The sequence below is a fragment of the Salvelinus alpinus genome, chromosome 1, assembly GCF_045679555.1.
Source record: "Salvelinus alpinus chromosome 1, SLU_Salpinus.1, whole genome shotgun sequence".
NCBI lineage: Eukaryota > Metazoa > Chordata > Actinopteri > Salmoniformes > Salmonidae > Salvelinus > Salvelinus alpinus.
In genome coordinates, this window is record NC_092086.1 from 45,823,373 (window position 1) to 45,845,738 (window position 22,366).

Sequence of the window (22,366 nt, forward strand, 5' to 3'; positions counted from 1 at the left end):
AGCTTCATGAGGTAGTCACCTGGAATGCATTTCAATTAACAGGTGTGCCTTCTTAAAAGTTAATTTGTGGAATTTATTTCCTTTTTAATGTGTTTGAGCCAATCAGTTTTGTTGTGACAAGGTAGGATTGGTATACAAAATATAGCCCTATTTGGTAAAAGACCAAGTCCATATTAAGGCAGGAACAGCTCAAATAAGCAAAGAAAAACAACAGTACATCATTACTCTAAGACATAAAGGTCAGTCCATGCGGAAAATTTCAAGAACTTTGAAAGTTTCTTCAAGTGCAGTCGCAAAATCTATAAAGCGCCATGATGAAACTTGCTCTCATGAGGCCCACCACAGGAAAGGAAGACCCAGAGGTACCGCTGCTGCAGAGGATAAGTTCATTAGAGTTACCAGCCTTATAAATTGCAGCATAAATAAATGCTTTTTATATTTAACAAGGCAAGTCAGTAAATAACAAATTCTTATTTACAATGACAGCCTACAGGGGAACAGTGGGTTAACTGCCTTGTTCAGCAGCAGAACGACAGATTTTTACCTTGTCAGCTCAGGGATTCGATCCAGCAACCTTTAAGTTACTTGCCCAACACGCTAACCACTAGGCTACCTGCCGCTTCACAGAGCTCAAGTAACAGACACATCTCAACATCAACTGTCCAGAGGAGACTGCGTGAATCAGGCCTTCATGGCCGATTTGCTGTGTGCAAAGAAGCCACAACTAAAGCACACCAATAAGAAGAGACTTGGGAAAAAGTTGGACATGATATAAACTGGGACAGATTAACCCTGATGCCTTTATTTCTTGGTCTGACAAGAGAACATCTAAACTATTGTTACTAAAAGCCTGATCAAAATCACCACTTAATTGGTGACATCAGTGAGGGGCAGAGAAAGCTTCAAATAGGAAGCTCACCTCGGGAAGCACACGCTAAAATCAGTGACATAGCTTTTCTGTTTTGTTGTTAAGGTTATAAAACTTTCATACATAATGTACTGTGTCAAATGTTGATCTAAATGTGAATACTATGTACTGGTGCATCAAAATACATAAAGTTGCCAAAATTATCCTTCAATTTTGTAATTGTCATTTTTGTTGTTGTCCCGCATTACCAACCATAGCTAGCTAAAGTAGGACAGAATGGAGTAGGCTTTTCTAATGGAGGAAAGATAACCAGTTTACATTAGGGACCACCTGTATTAAGGTTAGGCTCTGGTTCTTGTAGTACTATATCCTGTTAATTATGTCTTGTAGTACTGTTATTTGAGTGAATTCAGAAAGCGGGACACGTTTTGCTCTTCTGTAACCTCTTCAGACATCTATACAACATATTGGACCAACATGATACATTTCTGAAATCCTCAAATGTTTCCTAATCACACAAAATTGAATCGTCGTTAAAGTACAATTAAGACTATAATGGTGTCATAGTCGACCAAATGCGAACTGAAAATATGGTCATGCCTCCTGTGAATATGAAATCAACCGTAGTGTTATGTGATTAGGAAACAGCTGGAGGATTTAAAAAATGTATCATGTGTTGGGCTAATAGGTTGGATAGATGTCGAAAGAGGTTACAGAAGATGGAAATGCAAAGTGTCCCACTTTTTACGAATTCACCCTAAATGGTCCTCACATATCAATGGAAGTCAAGCATGAGACATGCAGTTAAAAACAGAAGTGTTCAACATTACATTTATTTAATTGTTATTCACATGCGGCTGTAGGCTACACATGTAGGATCTTAATTTGAGCCAGTTCGCTACAGCAGGAAAATAATCCTGCAGCAACAGGAAATTTAAATGATATGTCGGACTATAATAAATTATAATAAATTTACATTTTTGTAGGGGTTGATACATTTTTCGTTAGGGCAAATCTAGTCTGATATTTTAAATTGGAAATGACAAACTTTAGAAGCCTTTTTAAACCTTGAATACACTACAAGTTTGCATTTCCTGTAACAGTTTGCATATTCTCAGTAACAGAAGATTGAGCAAATGAAGATCCTACATCTGTACACAGGGACAGACAAATATTGATAGAGTTATGAATCACTAAATGTGGTGATGTCCTGGATACCAGGTCAATACTAGTGAGAAACAGAAACAAGGCACAAGTGTATCATCAAAGTTAACATGGCACATCGTTAGTCAAAGACACATGAACAGTATTAATCCAAAGCAGTTTGGATAGTTTTACACCCCTCTACAACAAAACTCACAAGCGAAAGATAACCTAATGTTAAAGATGCAATGTCTCAAGATATTGCATAAGTAAAATGGTTAAGAAGCATTTAGTTTATTCCTCCTGGGAAAAAAATTAGAACACACACACACACAAACACAATACAGACCATATAACAACCAAGTCTAATCATAATGTACTTACTTTTTATAGATTAAATGTATCAATATATGGATTTAACATAATTGTAATTGCTGAATAGTTGGTTTTAATAATGGTTTAATAACAATTAGGTTTCTTTAAAAATATTTAACGAACCATTGAAAATGCAAAGAAATGTCATACCTTTACAGCTCTGTATATCAGCCAATGGGAATAAAAACCTCCTAGACTACAGGCTCATACAGCTGTATATCCTGAAACAGTTTCATCACAAGAACACCAAAAATGCAACAAGCAGCAGCCATATGTGTTTAGTTGAAGGCACATAGACCTATATGTATGGTGCTACATCTACAGGGAAGTCAGACACTGCAAGTCATAGAACTTGAGCAAGGCAATGACTATGCCAGGATGACAAGCCACAATATAACTACAGAAATATGCCACATCTACAAATAACACAGTTTGTGCTATACAGTCAGCATAGCGTATTGGCTTGTTGCAGGCTCTATCTTTCTTTGTGTTCAGCTGTTAAGGTGTAAAGCTGGACTGTCACTAAAAATCTATCAGCTAAATTTGAGATACTGTGCATGTAGCTGTAACTACTAATCTCCTTATTTGAATCCCCAGATTTTCTTCTACAATACACAAATATACAATTTTGCAAATTAATCTACATAATTGTCTAGTACAGGTAAAATATATAAGACATCACATAATTCAGTATAAAAACGAACAAATGTAGATATTTACGTTGAAGACAACTTGAAATGAAATGCCTCAATTTGACTTGCTATGACATAGGAATTCACCATTTCACAAAGTAAAATAAATGAATCCTCAAAACCTTTAAAAATGACACCATTAAATTGTCATGTTTAATCATGTCAAATGTCCACCGAAATGTTTCAAGTTTGCTTTCCAAAACGTTTCATATCATACAAGCACCAAGAAATAAAATGTTAAAAAAGTTATTAGTTTAGATGAATACAACAGGAATGGTATTAATGCTCTCTAAAACAATTAGTGTCAAGCAGTAATTTGATTAGAGTAAACTGAAAGTGAGTGTGCTTCTAGTACCACCATATGATGGTAGTCATATTCAACCACTGGAATCATGCAATGTCCGCCACTGCACCACAACCCCATCCAGAATGGACAAACAATTGCACACTCCTAAATGTACAGTTGAAGTCAGAAGTTTACATACACTTAGGTTGGAGTCATTAAAACTCGTTTTTCAACCACTCCACAAATTTCTTGTTAATAAACTATAGGTTTTTGCAAGACGGTTAGGACATCTACTTTGTGCATGACACAAGTCATTTTTCCTACAATTGTTTACAGATTATTTCACAATTCCAGTGGCTCAAAGTTTACATACACTAAGTTGACTGTGCCTTTAAACAGCTTGGAAAATTTCAGAAAATTATGTCATGGCTTTAGAAGCTTCCAATAGGCTAATTGACATAATTTGAGTCAATTGGAGGTGTACCTGTGGATGTATTTCAAGGCCTACCTTCAAACTCAGTGGCTCTTTGCTTGACATCATGGGAAAATCAAAAGAAATCAGCCAAGACCTCAGAAAAAGAATTGTAGACCTCCACAAGTCTGGTTCATCCTTGGGAACAATTTCTAAACGCCTGAAGGTACCATGTTCATCTGTACAAACAATAGTACGCAAGAATAAACACCATGGGACCACGCAGCCGTCATACCGCTCAGGAAGGAGACGCGTTCTGTCTCCTAGAGATGAACATACTTTGGTGCGAAAAGTGCAAATCAATCCCAGAACAACAGCAAAAGACCTTGTGAAGATGCTGGAGGAAACAGCTACAAAAGTATCTATTTCCACAGTAAAACGAGTGCTATAATCGACATAACCTGAAAGGCCGTTCAGCAAGGAAGAAGCCACTGCTCCAAAACCGCCATAAAAAAGCCAGACTACAGTTTGCAACTGCACACGGGGACAAAGATCATACTTTTTGGAGAAATGGCCATAATGACCATCGTTATGTTTGGAGGAAAAAGGGGGAGGCTTGCAAGCCAAAGAACACCATCCCAACCATGAAGCATGGGGTGACAGCATCATGTGTGGGGGTGCTTTGTTGCAAGAGGGACTGGTGCACTTCACAAAATAGATGGCTTCATGAGGGAGGAAAATGATGTGGATATATTGAAGCAACATCTCAAGACATCAGTCAGGAAGTTAAAGCTTGGTCGCAAATGGGTCTTCCAAATGGATAATGACCCCAAGCATACTTCCAAAGTCGTGGCAAAATGGCTTAAGTACAACAAAGACAAGGTATTGGAGTGGCCACCACAAAGCTCTGACCTCAATGCTATAGAGAATCTGTAGGCAGAACTGAAAAAGCGTGTGCGAGCAAGGATGCCAACAAACTGACTCAGTTACACCAGCTCTGTCAGGAGGAATGGGCCAAAATTCACCCAACTTATTGTGGGAAGCTTGTGGAAGGCTACCCTAAATGTTTGAGTTAAACAAGTTAAACAATTTAAAAGGCAATGCTACCAAATGCTAATTGAGTGTATGTAAACTTCTGACCCACTGGGAATGTGATGAAAGAAATAAAAGCTGAAATAAATCATTCTCTCTACTATTATTCTGACATTTCACATTCTCAAAATAAAGTGGTGATCCTAACTGACCTAAAACAGGGAATTTTTACTAGGATTAAATGTCAGAAATTGTGAAAAAATGTGTTTAAATGTATTTGGCCAAGGTGTATGTAAACTTCCGACTTCAACTGTATGTAAAGCAATCTAATGAAGGACTTGTTGTTTTTTTAGTTAAGGTATAGTATGGTTTTAGTAAATCCTTGCAGTGACCACCACAAACACATTTTGAATCAATGCCAGTTATGGCATGAATCGGTGACCAAAGTAGGAGAGTGGTCTTCTACAAGGCCCAAGGGGACTGGATCATGGGGGAGGGATGGGCTTGGGAGGAGACCATGGCTAAGTCCCAATGTTTCATCCTTCAGGCTAAATGTGCACTTTCACACTCCCCGTCATGGATTTAAAAGCATTGGATTGGTGTAATTATTGACCGGAGGGAGTTTCCACCATTGTTAAATTCATGCGAGAAAGTGAATTGGGACTCAGCCAGAGAGGGAGAACCGTTGGGCCCAGAGGTTAGGGGTCAAGTTGCTCATCCTCCATGTGAAGGCTGCTGGGGGGACACAGGAGGGGCTGGCTGGAGCAGTTGGTACTCTGACTCTTCAGGCTCTCTGTTGACTCTGATGACCCTGTGGACACAAGGAGCATGATCCAATTAAACAAGCGGATCTCTTACTCCGGTGAAATAAATCTAAACAGTTGCATACTTATCAATACAAACTTGCTGTCAATTTGCATGATAAACAGAGTTACAACCTGCAGCAGATTATTAACCAACTGTCCTGAATCTGACAGATTGCGAGGGATCGGTTTCTCTGAAGCAACGTGACAGAAAAACAGATAGGTGAAGACAGGACAGAGAAGTCCTACATACCACATTTATTCCTCCATACCAATAGAGCAGGCATCAGGACCTAGAGCTGGCCATAGCAAGGCCAGGTAAAGGGACAGGGCAGGGAGTAAGGAAACAGAGAAGAACAAACAGCACACAGGTTAGATGCAAAGCTGGGGGACTGAAAGCCCGGGAGAATAAAGAGAAAGAGAGTCAAAAGGTGTTATACGTGCAATGAAAAATGTATGTTTACAATTGGTTTGAGCATTAAAGACATGCTCTGGTACTTTGGCAACTAGTAAGTATTTTTTTTAAACCTCCCGTTTCTGATGTGTTAATGTGTAGTTCATGCATAATCTATGAGCAGAACTAGCCAAGAAATCCCTGTTTTCTGGAAGCTGTGCAGTGCCATTTTCCCTCCATTGACCCCCACGTGGGCCAGCCTCCTAGCAATTAAAGTTTCAGCCAATGATCTTCAGCCTGCCAAGGGAGTGACAGCTAGGAACACGCACACAGTAGAGCGAGAGAGAGACATGGTGCACATATCTGTACATATGTGACATAGTACGCAATTTTCTGGGGCCACTTTTGGCTCTTGGGCGCTACTTTTAGAACTACTGGCTAAAGAATATACAAAAGAACCAGAGAATATCTTTAATATCCAGACAAACATACACAATCATGCACACGTGCACAGATATGCACGGGCCTGGGCCTTGTGTTATTATTAGCTTACCTGGCAGAGACAGGTCCCCTGGCGGGTCACTCTCTGTTTTGGTCAGGCTGCTGTGTTCACTGCTGTAGTCCTGAAGGATCTGTCTCTCTCCTCCAGAGTGCAGCCTGTCCTCTGGACCACCCACGACCGGAGGGAGAGACAAGGTCACAACATGCAACAAGACCTAAATGTCCTTACACTGGTTTGCAATGGTAATTCAAGCCATTATTTGGAGGGGTCACCTACCCAAACTTGATGTAGACTGGACCGCTAACTACGTGCATTCAGAGCATGACAGAACTCACCATCATCTGGGGAGATGGACTCCGGTACATCCTCGGCTGCAGTGGCCTCGGTGGGAGCAGGGCTGCTGGAGAGCAGTGTGTGAGGCTGGGCGTCCGACATCTCAGACAGCTTCTCCTCATCCTCCTCCTGGATGGGTGATGAGGGCGACCTCAGGGTGCTGCGGGGGTCAAACACTTACAATGAGGTGACATTGATAAACAAAAAAACATTTACAACCGACGTGTAGCTTTATAATAAACAGACTGCACTCTGTACTGTTGTCCTAGTATTTTTTTTCTTCTGCAGGTTGGCAAGGCTCAGCAATGTCAACTGGATGGATTGCCAAGGACATGCCGTCTAATCAGTTTGTAGCACAGTGCTGGATACAGGAGAAGACCTCTAGCAGCAGCTCACCACAACATACAGACACTCTTTATTCTGACCCTGGGCCCTGTTACACAAACTGATGAGCAATCAATCCAGAGTCAAACCCAATGTCAACAAGCAAATCCATCCAGGGCAGTTAATCTGTCAGGGCTATTAACTCAATACTAAAACTAAATAATTCAAAATTGCATATGCTCCAAGTTAGAGACTGTTCAAATCAAATGATAATGTAATGGTGTGAAAAATTACAGTAGCAGGCAGATGGACTGTAGAGAGCAGCACTGGGACACTTTAGCCCACTTCAGTTTCTCCCCCTTCTTCCTAAAGTGTGCACTGGTTCACCCTACCTCAAAAGATTTCAAAGCTTTGGATTGGTTTAAATATTCGCTGGAGGGAGGTTCCACCATCTTCCCTTACACCTGTCCATTCTTTTTAATCCATGGGGGGGAGTGTAGTGTCCACTTCAGGGAGATGGTCCATCTCAGATGGAGGAGAAAGTGAACTGGGCTTGTTACTACCCTTGTGTCCCAGGATTACCTGTCAGGTGACTTGCTGACTTTGCCCTTCTGCAGGCCCCCGTCACCGGAGTGTTCTGGGGAGCCCAGCGGACGGCCCTCCCCGACCAGGCTCCCAGAGAAGTTAATATCATCATAGAGGGGGGCGGGGGGGATGGAGGGGGACACAGAGTGCAGGCCGTTCAGGGCCTCCAGCAGAGAGATGGGCTCAAAGCCTGGGGGAACCGAGTCTGAGCTCTGGAGAGACACACACACAGAAAGACTGCTCATATCTTCACTAGTCATTCACAGTCATTTATTAAAGGCTTTGTAATTGCATAGTTATGGAGTTGAGTTTTGTTAAATACAAGTTGAATAAGAAACAATCCTTGACACCAATGATGTCATGTGTGTATTAACAACAAATGCCTAGGTCGTGTGCGCCATACCGAGTGCTCATCATGGTCCATGGTCTGAGCCAGTACAGGGTTGAAAGAGACAGGGGACAGCGGCCCAGGCTTCTTCCTCACAGCTCTGATCTGCAGCAAGGCTCGGAAGGCTGGGGAGAGAAAGAGACCAAACACTGGTTACACTACACACTGTCAAATGTGACTGCATCGTCACTAAAATGTCAACTTCACAGCATTTTCCTTAAATCAGCTCAGTCCCCACAGGGCATTCATCTCTACGTCTATTAGGTGTCTCTCTCGCTGAGCTCTGAGACATGGCAGCCTGGCAGGTCTATTTCCTATTAGCTAAGGCATCCCAGTTGGAAGCCTATCTGAAACAAACTAGCGTCGCTCCTTACGCAGTCTGCAGATAGGACAGTTGTTGGCCTGGTAACGCAGGGTGTCAGCACAGGAGTTGCAGAGACACAGGTGTCTGCAGGGCAGGATGATGGTGTCTCGGAGGTCTGACAGACAAACAACACACTCATTGCTGTTGTCACTGTTCTCATCCTCCGACGGCTGCAGAGAACCAAAAAAACATTTGTTTGAGTGATGAACATGTACAAAGAAATAGACTAACCAACAGTCTGAAAACCTACAGCATAATGAGCCACATTTCTGGTTTACATTTCTAAAAGATTCAGGTGTGGTTACACCTCTATAATGTAAAAATGTGCTGCTTTCCAACAGCCTTTGTAAATTCATGTTAAATAAATCTACTGTATGCATCTACAAAAAGGTGTTCCAGGTGAGTTCTAGAATAACAACCTTGGTCTCTTGGTTGTTTTTGTTTTCAATTCCATAGATCTCCTGCAGCAGGTAGCTCACACGATCCACCTATAACAGAGAGCACACATGGTAACAACACGTGGCCAAGGACAGAGAATGATGGGAGGAACACATTGTAGCCTTATGTCCCATAGGAGATAAAGAAGAAGTAAGCACACATGCTAACAAATGTACGTGTTGTAAATGAACATGTTTTTGTTATTTAGGCATTTTGTATTTTGAATAATCTACTAATATAATAGAGAAGACATGGATTAACTTGTGTGAACTTACAATTTGCTTCTGCTTCAGAGGCTTGACGGAGAAACTGCCATCCACATGCTTGAAAGGAAGAAATTGTGTTTACTTCACATATTTCATAATGTGTGAAAACAGAACTTCATGACATCAGACGCGGGATGCAAATTTGAGTCAAAATCAAACACTGTCCTCTTCTACTGAATCATCACAATGAGCTACTTACTCTCTCAAAGGCTGCCAGCAGCACATGTGCATGTCCCAAGCAATCTGGAAAAGGACAAACACTAATTCATAAGGGATTACTGTACTCTGTGCATACAGAATGTCTAATCTAGCACCTGCTATTGTGGTACAGCGGAGAGACAGTTGCCAACTAAGTTCGTTATTAGGTCAGCCTTGAAATATATATGGAGCGAAGAACATTAACATCAGCGTCAACCGTTTGGACCACCTACCATCCCCTTCATCCACCACAGCTTGGATCACCATGGGGAAAACACCCCGGTCCAGCTCAAAGTTCAGCTGTAAAGATCAAATAAATGGTGACAACAGATGAGTTCATCAACTGTCAGCTGGTGACATCACTCCACAGGATTGAGTGCTGCTGCCCAGATATACTCACATCCTCCTCCTTCCAGTCGGTGAAATCGATTTTGAAAGAAGGCAGGGAGAAATGTTGGCTCACACCCCTCTTATAGTGTACAGTCTCAGAAACCAGGGCTGGGCCCTTTGGGTTGTACCTACACAGAACAGAAACAGTGATGTCAATATCTTATCAATACAAAACTATCAAAGTTAATTTAGTATACTGGAAATATAAGATGTTCTTTTTCAGATCTCTTGTTGAAAGCTCTTTCTTCGATCACAAATAATGAAAAACAGCATTAGGCCTAACTAAAATCAATTCCTGAAATGTCCCTCTTAAATTTGTCAATGGAAAATCTCAATAAAAAACATGCAAAATAAGCAGAATAACACATCCATCCACTCACATAATGACCTCAGCATAAACTATTATATTAATTCCCTCTTCAGATGACATGCGTATCCATAGAGACAGGTGGTTGCTAAGGACCCATTGTATCTCTCCCAGTCTGCTTTTTGGAGACTGGCGTGCTATGCTGTACATTGGCCATATTGGCCACTATCATAAGATGTTCTTATACAATGTGTCTTTAAAGTGAATAAATCAATTTCACTGCACATCTTCAGAAACGGATAAAAGGCATGGATTTCATTTCAAATGAGAAATGTAAAATGCTGGATTGTATTTAGTTAGATATTTGGGAGCAAGAGACAGTGGAAGAAAATATGTATTTCTAATTAGTGAATGAGTTAAATAGCATATTGATGCTAAGCATAGTCTATCATGTAAATGAAAAGGTTTCTGAATCAGACTCTTACATACATTGCCATCCCATTGGTAAATTCCTCAAAAGCTTGGCAATACAGGGTGATAGCCACACGAGCATCAGCGTCAAATGTGAACTCCACACCATACAGAACCTTTGGCTTCCCTCCTTCCTCTACTGGAGCATCAGTGTCATCTTTGTACCTAGTAGTCAAGCAGATAAACAAAACAATGTTAAGCTATCTTTTTCAAGTAGCCAATTTCAAAATGACATAACTTTGAAACTGAAGCTATGATTAAGTTAACAACAACAACAACAAAAAAATCGCTCATGGACCACACTTATGAAAGCATGTCAATATCAAACGAAACGTAAGCCTAAACAAGTACAGTGAATAGATGTTAACTTGTTATGGATAGGGGGCAGCAATTTCACGTTTGGATGAAAAGCGTGCCCAGAGTAAACTGCCAGCTACTCAGTCCAAGTTGCTAATATATGCATATTATTAGTAAATTTGGATAGAAAACACTCTGAAGTTTCTAAAACTGTTTGAATGATGTCTGTGAGTATAACAGAACTCATATGGCAGGCAAAAACCTGAGAAAGAATCCAACCAGGAAGTGGGAAATCGGAGTTTGGTTGTTTTTCAACTCCTTCCGTATTGAAGATACAGTGGGATATGGGTCATGTTGCACTTCCTAAGGCTTCCACTAGATGTCAACAGTCTATAGAACCTTGTCTGATGCTTCTACTGTGAAGTGGGGCCGAGTGAGGGGATTGAGTCAGAGGTCTGACAGAGAGCCACGAGCTGACCATGCGCGTTCACGTGAGAGTTAGCTTGAGTTCCATTGCATTTCTACAGACAATGGAATTCTCTGGTTGGAACATTATTGAAGATTTATGATAAAAACATCCTAAAGATTGATTCTATACATCGTTTGACATGTTTCTACGGACTGTAACGGAACTTTTGACTTTTCGTCTGCTCGTGCGTCATGAATTTGGATTTGTGAACTCAAGGCGCGAACAAAAAGGAACTATTTGGACATAAATTATTAACTTTATCGAACAAATCAAACATTTATTGTGGAACTGGGATTCCATTCTGATGAAGATCATCAAAGGTAAGTGAATATTTATAATGCTATTTCCGACTTCTGTTGACTACACATGGCGGATATCTGTTTGGCTTGTTTTGGTCTCTTCTTGGTCTTCTTGGTCTTAAAAAAAAAAAATCTGACACAGCGGTTGCATTAAGGAGAAGTATATCTTTAAATCTGTGAATAACACTTGTATCTTTTATTAATGTTTATTATGAGTATTTCTGTGATTTGATGTGGCTCTGTGCAAATTCACGGGATGTTTTGGAGGCAAAGCCAAATGTAAACTGAGGTTTTTGGATATAAATATGAACTTGATCGAACAAAACATACATGTATTGTGAAACATGTTGTCCCGGGAGTGTCATCTGATGAAGAATATCAAAGGTTAGTGATTCATTTTATCAATATTTCTGCTTTTTGTGACTCCTCTCTTTGGTTGGAAAATCGCTGTATGCTTTCTGTGACTAGTTGCTGACCTAACATAATGATATGTTCTGCTTTCACCGAAAAGCTTTTTTGAAATCGGACACTGTGTTTGGATTAACGAGAATGTCATCTTTAAAATGGTGTCTAATACTTGTATGTTTGAGAAAATTGATTTATGAGATTTCTGTTGATTTAATTTGGCGCCCTGCAATTTCATTGGCTGTTGGCGAACCAGTCCTAGACAGGTTAAACTAAGCTCAATCAGCCAGGATTCTTGACCCTGAATCACTTGAAAATTAAAACTACTAAGAAAAATAAATGAGGAAAGGTTAGTCTGAAGACTACTTGCTGTAGAATATGATGGCGTTTTTCCTCACCTGACCAAGCGCAGGGAGTCCTTTCTGATATTGACCAAACTTCTCAGGGTCTTCACAGGCTCATGGGGTGCCGGGGTCACGTACGGAAACTAAGCAAAGGTGAGACACGACAACTAGTCTAAGAAAAGAACAGCCCAATGCAGATAAACTTAAAATGCTTTAGCCTAATCAATAGCCTGGGGGATGTGAATCAAGGACTACTCCTGAACTTCCACTTCAACTAATATGCTGAACATGTTACTTATCTGTCAGCAGCTTGCAAGATGAAAAACTTAACATAGCTAAAAACCTTTGCCATTGTATAGCGAACTTGTTTGTCCTTACTTGTACAGGCCTATTTCCAAGGAAGTTCAGATCCATGTTTTCTCCAAATAGGTAACCCTCTGGATGGGGGGTGTCAAATTTCTCCCCTCCCATGAAAAAATGGCTGGCAAAGTAATTCCCTTAAAAGAAAATAGAAGTATGTGACTGGATTAGAACCAGGATAAAATCAGGATGGAAGGCCTATCTTTAATCAGGACAAGATCAGGGCACCGATGCACAACTCTGCCCCATCAAATAAACATCTCACCACGACTGAATATCATACAATTAACCATTAATAGCGTTCACATGTAACGTTAGGCCTATAATGTTGGGAGCTGATGATATCAGTTTAGCTAACGTTAGCTATAGCTCGAGTTTTAGCGTTTCAATCCAAATTAATAGCTATATTTACCCGATTTCGGTGGAAATCTGTATGCAGAATTCGCCTGGATATCAATATCCTCAACGCCAGCGATTCTCCGGCTAAGAATCGACCCCATCTTTCCTTGTTGTTGCTAGCTAGCTAATTAGCTACAGAATTAGCTAACTACTAACGTTACTAGCCCCTACGCTAGTGTATTTATCGTCCAAGGGACCGTTTTGTAACAAGTTTTAGACTTTCTTCGGTATTACACAGCCACTTATATATCCAATTGTGTACCTGTCAAGAATAACGATAGAACCAAGGATAACTGGATGTCCGCTAAAGAAAATAAACACAAGTTTCAAGCCAAAAAGCCTTCTGATGTGTGATACATCAAACTACATGGTGTTAGGGACTTGTAGTTCTTTCTGTCACCGACCTACTGATCGCCACTCCCCATCGCTCTGATTTGCGCTCTCGTGCTGCCGATCAAAGGACATTGAACATAGTTCATACAGTAAATATTTGGGTTTTCATTGCGGACTGTGCTGTCTCCATGGTCGATGAGAGGAAAGGCTAGTGCAAGGGAGAATAACCCCAAGGACTGAGCACCAACCCAAGGGAAAAGGTTTAGAATAGTCTGCTTCTGCAAATATGGATGATCTAAAGCACCAAGTTATGATAAATCAGTTCGTCCTGACTGCTGGATGCGCAGCAGACCAAGCGAAACAGTTTCTACAAGCCGCACATTGGCAGTTCGAGGTATGGGAACCTTTTCTTGACAATGGTCTGAGTTTGGTGCATGGAAGATAGATCAGTTACAGAGATTAGTCTGTGTCTGTTTCTCGGAGTCATTAATTAAATACATCTAATTAATACAGTAATGCCAATAATTTGTAAAATAATCTGGTTATCTTTACAACACCCCAGTAGGGTAATGCTATTATGCAATGAAAATGTAGCTAACTATGGTATTCAGCAGCCTAATGGCACAATATAACATTTTCACAGGAGATAGTATAATATCGATTTAGGTTGTATCTGTCTGCAATAGGCTAATGCACACTGGACTGGTGCTTACTGACACATATTTTATTTTTCAATAGACTGCATTAAGTGCCTTTTTTCAAGAAACCAATATTCCATACAGTCACCATCATCAAATGGTAAGTATAGAAAACCTACAGTATTATTGATAACAATGAATGATTGATGTATTATTATTATTATTACATTGTGATGATGAGGATGATTATTGCAACATCTATGATTATATTTATATTCATGCACTTCTCGTCCGTGTCCGCCATGTTGCACCGAAACACAAGCCTGACAAAAATAAACACACATTGGCCACGTTGTTCATAGTGCCTTGTCATGTACTGTAGCATATTACTTACTGTGTTATTTCACATGAACGGTGACGTGATAGGCTGCTATGTTTCTAATACTCATAGTCGTCAAATGAAGTCATGTGAGTTATGGATGATCTGTACTGCTACTATTCTTTTTCTTGAATTGAAGCCTTGAAAATGTGTCTTGTGGGGGAGGATGGTTCCAGCAAAAGTGAACATTGTTTTAGTAATAAAAAAAAAAAGGTTATAAAATAAAATGATTTAAGTGCTACAGCACTTATGATACTGTACATACTATACAAAACATACATACACTGTCTTTTAATTCAAAATTATTACTGAAACTTAATGGCAGTGTTAAAATCTTGACACATGTATAACAGGACATTAGCACAGTCTAATCGAGACCATTTGTCATATAGATTGTCCATTTGGCCTATAGATTTCCTCCTTTTGAAACAACATCTGGCTTCATGAGCAATAAGATATCAGCTTATTTGGGTCTAGAACCTTACCTCTCATAACCTACCACTGGCTCTGCCATTTCCCAGTGATCTCATTCTGCTTCTATTTTCATTTTCAAACTGATGAAAATAAACAGGATGTGGGCAGACATTAGATGAGATAAGAAGCAGTGACATTGGCAATACATCTGGCGTGGTCTGTTTACATTAGGGGGTTGGCTGTCAGGCGTGGCATAAGGTTAAGTTGAGCCCCTTTCATTGACAATTGGTTGACAGGTTAACTACGGTGCAGTATGTGCCCACTGTGTCCTTAAACAGACCAGTGCAGAAAGGCCAAGCGTAGGAGAGGCCCAATGCACATGTAACATGATGTGGAGACATTTCAAGCTGGGGAGTGAGGTTACAAAACTAACTCTGTTACACCCAAGGCTATTAAAAGTAATGTTTTTGAAAGTGCTGTAGGTTATTGTTGCTGTTGTCAGTAAGGGTTGTATTGCTATGAAGATCACTCGGACTTTGGTTTAAAATGACACTTCTGTCACTTGAACAAGTTGACATGACAAACCAGCATCTGTATATTAATCTATCCCTGGCTGTATAACAACAACAAGGGACTGTGTTTGGTTAATTATTGACTCACTCTATGGTTGCTCATTGACCTGTTTGTGTTGGAGGTTGGTGAGATTGATTTGTTGATACAGAAAACAGTAATGTAAGCTGTGTATCACGTGACACGTGCTGTTTGAATTTCCTTTCTTTCGTCTCATTGGACAGTTGACCACATACATGGAGGCAGACAATGTGTAGGGTGACTGAGTTAGTGAAACAGCTCTGAAACAGGTGCAGCCTCGCTAAAGACAGATTACCCATGATGCCCTCAACAATTGTATCTTGTAGATCACACAATGGAGGTCAGTGTTGAAACTCAAGGTGCTTGTGGGATGTTACATCCACAGATAATTACGTCCCTCATGATTGAAATGCACATAGGGGTTTTAACAACAGCAGGCTAATAAGGCATAGGCTGGTGGCAATATTGTGGACGTGTGGCGTATCACAATGTCCCAGTCAATGTTTAGGATGCCAGGAGGTCTGTGGCAGTCATGAATCGAGTCAGTTAAAGTCTTCATAACATCGTCCAAAAGAAACAGCTTTTGTAAACTGTTCTACTACCGTTGTTATTACTATTTGGGATGCTATTAGACGTTTAGTGTCTACAGTTAGATGTGCTCTGATGCGGGATATCATTTTGAAAGGAGAATGTGTCTGTTTACAAGCCCTTTGAACAATGACAGAGTAGACTGTCTGTTGTACAATAGCACATTGTGTTTAATATGGACAATGCTTGTTGGCAGGATGCAGGGCTTTAGTACAGGGTACAGTTTGCCATTGTTTATTCTGAGGCACAAATATGGCAAACTGACAATAAACAATAGGAAAAGGGATGAGAAAGACCACACTCTCCAAAACAAGCTCTCATGTACTGTTTCCCTGGCAGCAGCTGCTATTACAGGATCCATCCCTATCAAACAGGACTGTTTCTATAGCAACTTTGCAGCTCCAGATGAGAAAATGCACGGTCGGTCTCCTGTGTGTTTATGTGTACAGAGCCAGCTGATCTGACTGAGCAGCTGCCACACACTGAGGCCCACACCCTGTGTCCACATAGCCAACCCCTTCTCCCTATGCCTGTGTGGAAACTCCCACACAGGCCAGGCTGTCTTGTTATTGTGATCAAATAACGGAAGGCCTTTGTATTATACGTGTTTTTCAGCTGTACAGTTTTAACCGTTTTGTAAACCGATACAGTACAAAAAAAAAGTTCAAAATCATACCTTAGGTCATGGTTTTCTTGCCGCCATGTGTGTCAATTGACAGGAAGTCTGTTATGATCACTTAAAATGTATTGCTGCAATTTATTGCAGTGTTATTGACTGAAGCAAATGTAGGCTACCAGTGATCTGCAAAATGCTAAAGGACATTTCTGAAGCAGCCAGCCTTATGCTAGTATGGCTGCTGCTGACCTGTTTTTTTGTACAAAGACATGCTTGTCCTGAACTGAGCAATGCACACACGAGCTTCACTGTGCATCATAAATGATTACGTTGAATAAAGGCATGTCTCGTTCCTATTGAAGCAGCTCAACGCTAATGCCTGTGAGAAATCCAATGTTCGTTCATTCATTCACTCATTCATTCTTACTGCACCATAGAAACCTTAGAAATCCATGTGGGTGGGATACTCCACTAATGTTCTTATCAAGTAATAAGGATTTCTGTATTAGCCTGTGGTGATCTTTTTCTTCTTGTACATATTTCAGCTCTCATTAACAAAATGTAGTTAAATTGTCTGACAATCCTCCTAAAGAAATATGTTTACCGCAGTCCAAACTTATTCTGAAGGCAAGCATGTGCCTTGGAGGGAGGGTATCTGTTTCCTCTAGTTCCACTACAAATCACATGACTGTTTGAGATATTGCATAATCTATTATGTGGTGGATATCCTGTCCACACAATGAGAAAACAGACAGTCTGGAAGCCTTCAGATGTTTGGGGTGAATCCTAACACTGGTTGCTTTGACCTTTCATGTCCTGGAAGGTACGATTCCTTTGGACACTCTTAGGTTCTTACTCATGGGATGGTGTTTGTTTTGGCTGACTAGTCCAGTGTTTGGCAGTCACGGAGCAATCTCCTGAGGCCTGCTCTCTGTAGTGTCAGCTGAGAGGGCAGACTCAGGGCAGGATGTAGAATTTGGTGGAAAGACAAAGGGTCAGTCTGAGGAAGTTGGGCTTTGAAGGGAAAATATTTTTCCTTTTTCGCTTCCACAACTATTATGATGTAGGCACTTCTAAGGACCAGTTGAGGGAGGACATAAGTGTCAAGATGGTAAATGAAACCAAGCATGTCAATTAGAACTGGAGACAATGCGCCAGTAATGACAAAAGTCAGTAGTGAAATATGCAATCAGAAATGCTTACAGATCGATGTTCTCTTAGTAATGGTTCTCTCCTTTCTCCACAGATGCACACTCCAGCCAACACACCAGCAACACCTCCCAACTTCCCAGATGCCCTGGCCATGTTCTCCCGCCTCAAGGCCTCAGAGAGCTTCAACGGCAGCAGTCCCATAGCCTCCATGGCGACCTCTCCTCCTCAGGTCAACTGGGCCATGGGCCCTTCTGCTCCAGGTCAGACCCAGCAGGGCCTGTGGACTTCTGGGCAGCTGCCCTCTCAGGTGCCTCCCCCTGGGTGGCCCCAAGCCGTCACTCAGCAGGACTCCAGTGAACAGGCCAGCGTCACCATGGAGGCAGAGAGATGAGAGCACTGCAGGGGCCTCGCGATAACAAGAGGAACCAATATCGGGCAGTCCTCTTTGACAAAATGAGAAATGAATTGGCTGCAAGGGAAAGCAGAAAACCAAGCGATGTTGTGGACATGCACTGAGGACAGAAAGGAGGAATTATGAGCATACAGCTGATGAACATTCACATGACCCCACATTGTAAAATCTGCAGACAATTTTAGTTAGGCATATGTTTCATTTTTTTTCATTGATCTGAAACCAGAGACAAAGATGGACTTGTATGACTAGTGCCGAAGACGGATCTTCTTGTTGTACACACCGATGTGTATGACAGTGTCATCATCTTTCCTTTGTCTTTCTGGAGTGGTGTCAATGGACTGGATGCCTTATATACTGGGGGTGCACTGCATAAATAACATCATTCTTCTTTATTTTTTTAACCAGTGTAAGTGTGTGAATATCATGTGTTCTACTATTCTAATGTGCTTAGAAACCAACTTGGATCTGTTTTTCAAACATTGGGTAATGACTTTGACTGTCCCACTCACACAATCAAGGAACACCAGCTATCCAACTATGTTTAATAAGCAACTTTACAAACTGCTCCTCTTTATATACAGTGTTTCTGTCTGCATTGAATGCTAAAGGATGTTATACTTCAATCATGGTTCAGTGTTTTTTGTATGATTTTGTTTTCAGCCACTAGTGTTCAGAGGAAAAGTGAGATAAATGTTTCTGTCAGTGAGACATCTTGCTTGATATTCCAGCTGTGCACCATCTCTAAGTAGCAGACAGATAGTTTTTGATACAGCGTTGTCGTTGCTTAAGATGGAAATCAGCATATTAGGGGAAAATAATAAAGAGGGAAAATATATTTGAAAAAATATAGATTTAAAAAAGAAAAATAATAAGAAAAAAACAGCATATCTGGTGATGCTGTCTCAGGAACTCTCGGCTCAAAAATGTTTCATCTAGGCACCTGATCATCTTTTTTATTTTGTACAATGGAATGAATATTGCAATTGAAAGGAACTGATAAATTCAGGGAAGGCCCCATCCAAACGTTTTCTATTCTACGAGCTGTTAATCTGATAATCACACTCTAGTTTTGCTTTGCACATCGGTTAATCTGAACACGCCTGTTCCTCGATGTTTTCCATGAGACAGCTACCACAACAATTTAGTGGATTACCAGACAATTAACTTAATTATTTTGTGTTTCTGAATAAATATTGTATGTATTACACTGCATTAGATCTTGAAGTCTGACTATGTATCAAATGGACATGGGACTCTAATGGAACTATAACCCACAACATCCTGTGTTTTTTTAGTATTATCCAGATGGCAGTTTATTTCTCAGCGGATGTTGAATCCAGTGAGTTGGTATGACGCAATCTTCAGTCACACACATCACATCAAGGAGAGATACACTGTTTGAAAACCAGGGGAAATGTGAAATGGTCTAAACAGATGAATGTTTGGCCTTCTCTCTCTATCCTTGGATTAATGAAAAACCTCAGAGCAGACTGAGGAGGATATGTTGAGTCAGAGACTGTTTATCCCACACTACAAGGACAGGGACAAGCAGAGACCAAACAGTGCTATGTTATGGCCACTTCTTTGTCTATGTGGTACAGATTTGTTTTTGTATGACAAACCTTTTCACCCCACTGTACTTTCCCCCATCTGCTTAGGAAATCAGCTCTCCCCATTTGATAGACTTTGTCTTCGTTCATGTTATCCCCTGCGTATGCTATTCAACTTCTCTCTATTTTGACTTGAGTGTTTTTGTATCCTTGCAAAATCTCCACTTAACTCTTGAAGATCGTCATCAGTTCTGTGAGTGTGGTTAAATGTTCCAACAGTCATAACACATAGCGACATGGATTCAAACATTAACCAGAGCCTAGTTGGACTGTGCACCTATCAACCTCAAACAATTATTGTTATTTTGCTCACATGGTGAACCTCCCTGTATTCTGTAGCTGGACAGGCCTTAGTCTGATACATTGTATAATGTCATGCTGACATCAGACTGATCGATCTGATCTGTCTGTACTGAGTTGACAATGAAAGGTGGGTGGCCCCCGAGCAGTCCACCCATCCTCATAACTCCTCAAAACTCATGAGATTGGTGAGTTGTGTTGGTGTTTGTTTATACTGCAAATTGCTGCACTGTAAAACTGTAAGCAGGCTAGCACAAGATTTCTTCAAGTACAGTAAGCACAAGCTAGTTTGAGCCAAACTAAGACATGATGGTTTGGGTATACATACTGGAGATTTACTTTTAGCCTGAAATAGAATCGAGGAAATGATGAGAGCATGCACCAGGGGAGATCAGCAATGTGACTTGCTTTTGCCCCAAAATGTGGAGAACACTCAGGCATTCAAACATAAACAACGGCTTCTCTCATAATGCAGAACCCCCTCCTGTTCTTTCTTTCTCTCCCTCTTTTTCTATTTCTACCCCACCCTCTCTCTATCTCTCGGTCACCCCACATAACCAGCAGTAATGAGAGGTGGGTTGTGTGTCTCTTCTGACTATGACTATCCTTGTTTCACCTCCACTTCCCTGGCAGCAGCAGTGCATAAAAAACTTTTGAGTCTCCTTTAGACCCATCCTGCTGGACCCAGTCCCCCTCCCTATCCCCGTCACCTCGCTGGCTGTGTGTGTTTCTGTGTTTGCAGGGCGTGACATGAATACCAGGCAGCTGCCAGGTTGGCCATGGATGATAGTGGAGCTGCCAGGAACACAAGACGAGATGGAGGAGCAGAGCTACATGGCTGAAATTCCTACAATACACTGCCCCACTCTCTGCTACTCCGTACTGCTCATATTCCAACCCACCACATCCATGACCATCAGGCTGACTTCATAGTTCTTTACAGGGATTTCATGCAATGTTTATGAAGCTTATGCATTGTAGGTGTGTTCAAGACATAACACAATATAAGTGCTCCAGCTATTGTACTGATGGGAAATGGTTCAAATATACAGAAATTATACACTCCATCTCCAGAACATTGTGGGTTAGCCTATACAATAACAAGATAGCTATTGTTTATGTCAGGGTCATTGTTTGGATAGACTGTCACAGTATGCAATCTCAGATAAGACATGTTTCTGGACAACTTGTGAGAAGCTGACGTGATTGCTGAGATAAAAACCTACTCGAGAGTGAGCCTGGAGTGAACCCTCAAAAGCAGAAAGTGGGTGAAAGGTGATGGGGACAAAGTGGACACAGCAGCACATGATAGAAGAAAGGGTAGAGGGAGGTAGAGATTACAGCAACGAGGAGGAAGAAAAGAGCTATGTTTATCACGCGTAAGCCCCTCTGCTACTATGGCATTAACATGTCGCATTTAGTCTACTGCATAAAGGGAATGATCATATTGACACACACACACACACACCATGAGCATCTATCGTTTCTGCTGTGGGACTGCTGATTACATCTCACATTTGCTCGTGCAAATGGGAGGAATAGGACTGTTCAACTCTCAACGGATGGGGAGAAGACACTTTTCTTTCCACCATGACTCCCACCCTCTCCCTCTTCCTCTCTCTCTCCCCCCCCCCCCACACTTCTCATTGTTACATAAGAGCACTGCAGCGTGCCCCGTCTCTCATCATACAGACTGATCTGAGAACAGAAACGTAGTGTTCCAGTGAAACGAAACAGACACAGGAACACAGGTAGAGAGAAATGTCCTTTCATAACGCTCTGGTGGGACAGACAACACTCCCTTTCATTCATTCCATTCATGCATGTGACTGACCCCTCACCCCCTTGTCTGCTGAAACAATCTCACTCTGAACACCAGTCATGCTTTAGTGTAGTAGTTGTAGTAATTGTAGCACCGGCATGTGGGTTTGGGAGATTCCGGACAGAGAAGGTTCTTTACAGCTGGTTTTGCTGGTTCAACATGTTACAGCAGCCTCTTCTTATTAGTACTAAAACATGAATTAGTAGCCTACTGTAGTCTATGTAACAAGTTATTTCTGGACAGTGTGTCAATATGTATCCTACTTCAAAACCAGACATAGTAACAACCTTCTTAATATAGCAACATCAAATCTATCTGGCAATAAACACATGGAAACTGCGATCAAGTTCACCAGTCACAGGGA

At 41.1% G+C, this 22,366-nt stretch overlaps 2 protein-coding genes across 4 annotated transcripts; one reads left to right on the forward strand and one right to left on the reverse strand.

Moving 5' to 3' along the window:
- Positions 1-1,672: 1,672 nt before the first annotated feature.
- On the reverse strand, positions 1,673-13,521 carry LOC139577774 (E3 ubiquitin-protein ligase MGRN1-like). Of its 3 annotated transcripts, XM_071404951.1 has the most exons (16): positions 13,158-13,515; positions 12,764-12,882; positions 12,440-12,528; positions 10,590-10,736; positions 9,804-9,921; positions 9,637-9,703; positions 9,405-9,448; positions 9,215-9,262; positions 8,921-8,989; positions 8,512-8,671; positions 8,153-8,262; positions 7,747-7,961; positions 6,843-7,000; positions 6,559-6,669; positions 5,865-5,910; positions 1,673-5,619 (listed from the first exon to the last, which is right to left on the reverse strand). In XM_071404951.1, exons 1-15 carry the CDS (start codon positions 13,243-13,245, stop codon positions 5,870-5,872), a joined length of 1,584 nt encoding a protein of 527 aa, XP_071261052.1. In that variant the 5' UTR covers positions 13,246-13,515; the 3' UTR covers positions 1,673-5,619; positions 5,865-5,869. The 3 variants fall into 3 exon arrangements, with proteins under 3 accessions (XP_071261052.1, XP_071261060.1, XP_071261043.1); XM_071404959.1 differs by lacking the exon at positions 5,865-5,910 and having other exon boundaries at positions 13,407-13,521; XM_071404942.1 differs by lacking the exon at positions 5,865-5,910.
- Positions 13,522-13,577: 56 nt separating this feature from the next.
- On the forward strand, positions 13,578-19,482 carry LOC139577808 (UBA-like domain-containing protein 1). Its single transcript, XM_071404986.1, has 3 exons — positions 13,578-13,871; positions 14,216-14,275; positions 17,950-19,482. The coding sequence occupies exons 1-3, from the start codon at positions 13,764-13,766 to the stop codon at positions 18,244-18,246; spliced, it is 465 nt and encodes a 154-aa protein (XP_071261087.1). The 5' UTR covers positions 13,578-13,763; the 3' UTR covers positions 18,247-19,482.
- The last annotated feature ends 2,884 nt before the right edge of the window (positions 19,483-22,366 follow it).

What these genes read in the sequence shown, in the direction of transcription:
- LOC139577808 (XM_071404986.1), top strand. Translation starts at nt 13,764, where the DNA reads ATGGATGATCTAAAGCACCAAGTTATGATAAATCAGTTCGTCCTGACT. An exon ending in CCGCACATTGGCAGTTCGAG is followed by an intron (nt 13,872 to 14,215) that starts GTATGGGAACCT and finishes ATTTTTCAATAG; the next exon opens with ACTGCATTAAGTGCCTTTTT. An exon ending in ACAGTCACCATCATCAAATG is followed by an intron (nt 14,276 to 17,949) that starts GTAAGTATAGAA and finishes CTTTCTCCACAG; the next exon opens with ATGCACACTCCAGCCAACAC.
- LOC139577774 (XM_071404942.1), bottom strand. Translation starts at nt 13,245, where the DNA reads ATGGGGTCGATTCTTAGCCGGAGAATCGCTGGCGTTGAGGATATTGAT. An exon ending in GACTCCCTGCGCTTGGTCAG is followed by an intron (nt 10,737 to 12,439) that starts GTGAGGAAAAAC and finishes CTTGACTACTAG; the next exon opens with GTACAAAGATGACACTGATG. An exon ending in CCGACTGGAAGGAGGAGGAT is followed by an intron (nt 9,704 to 9,803) that starts GTGAGTATATCT and finishes TGATCTTTACAG; the next exon opens with CTGAACTTTGAGCTGGACCG.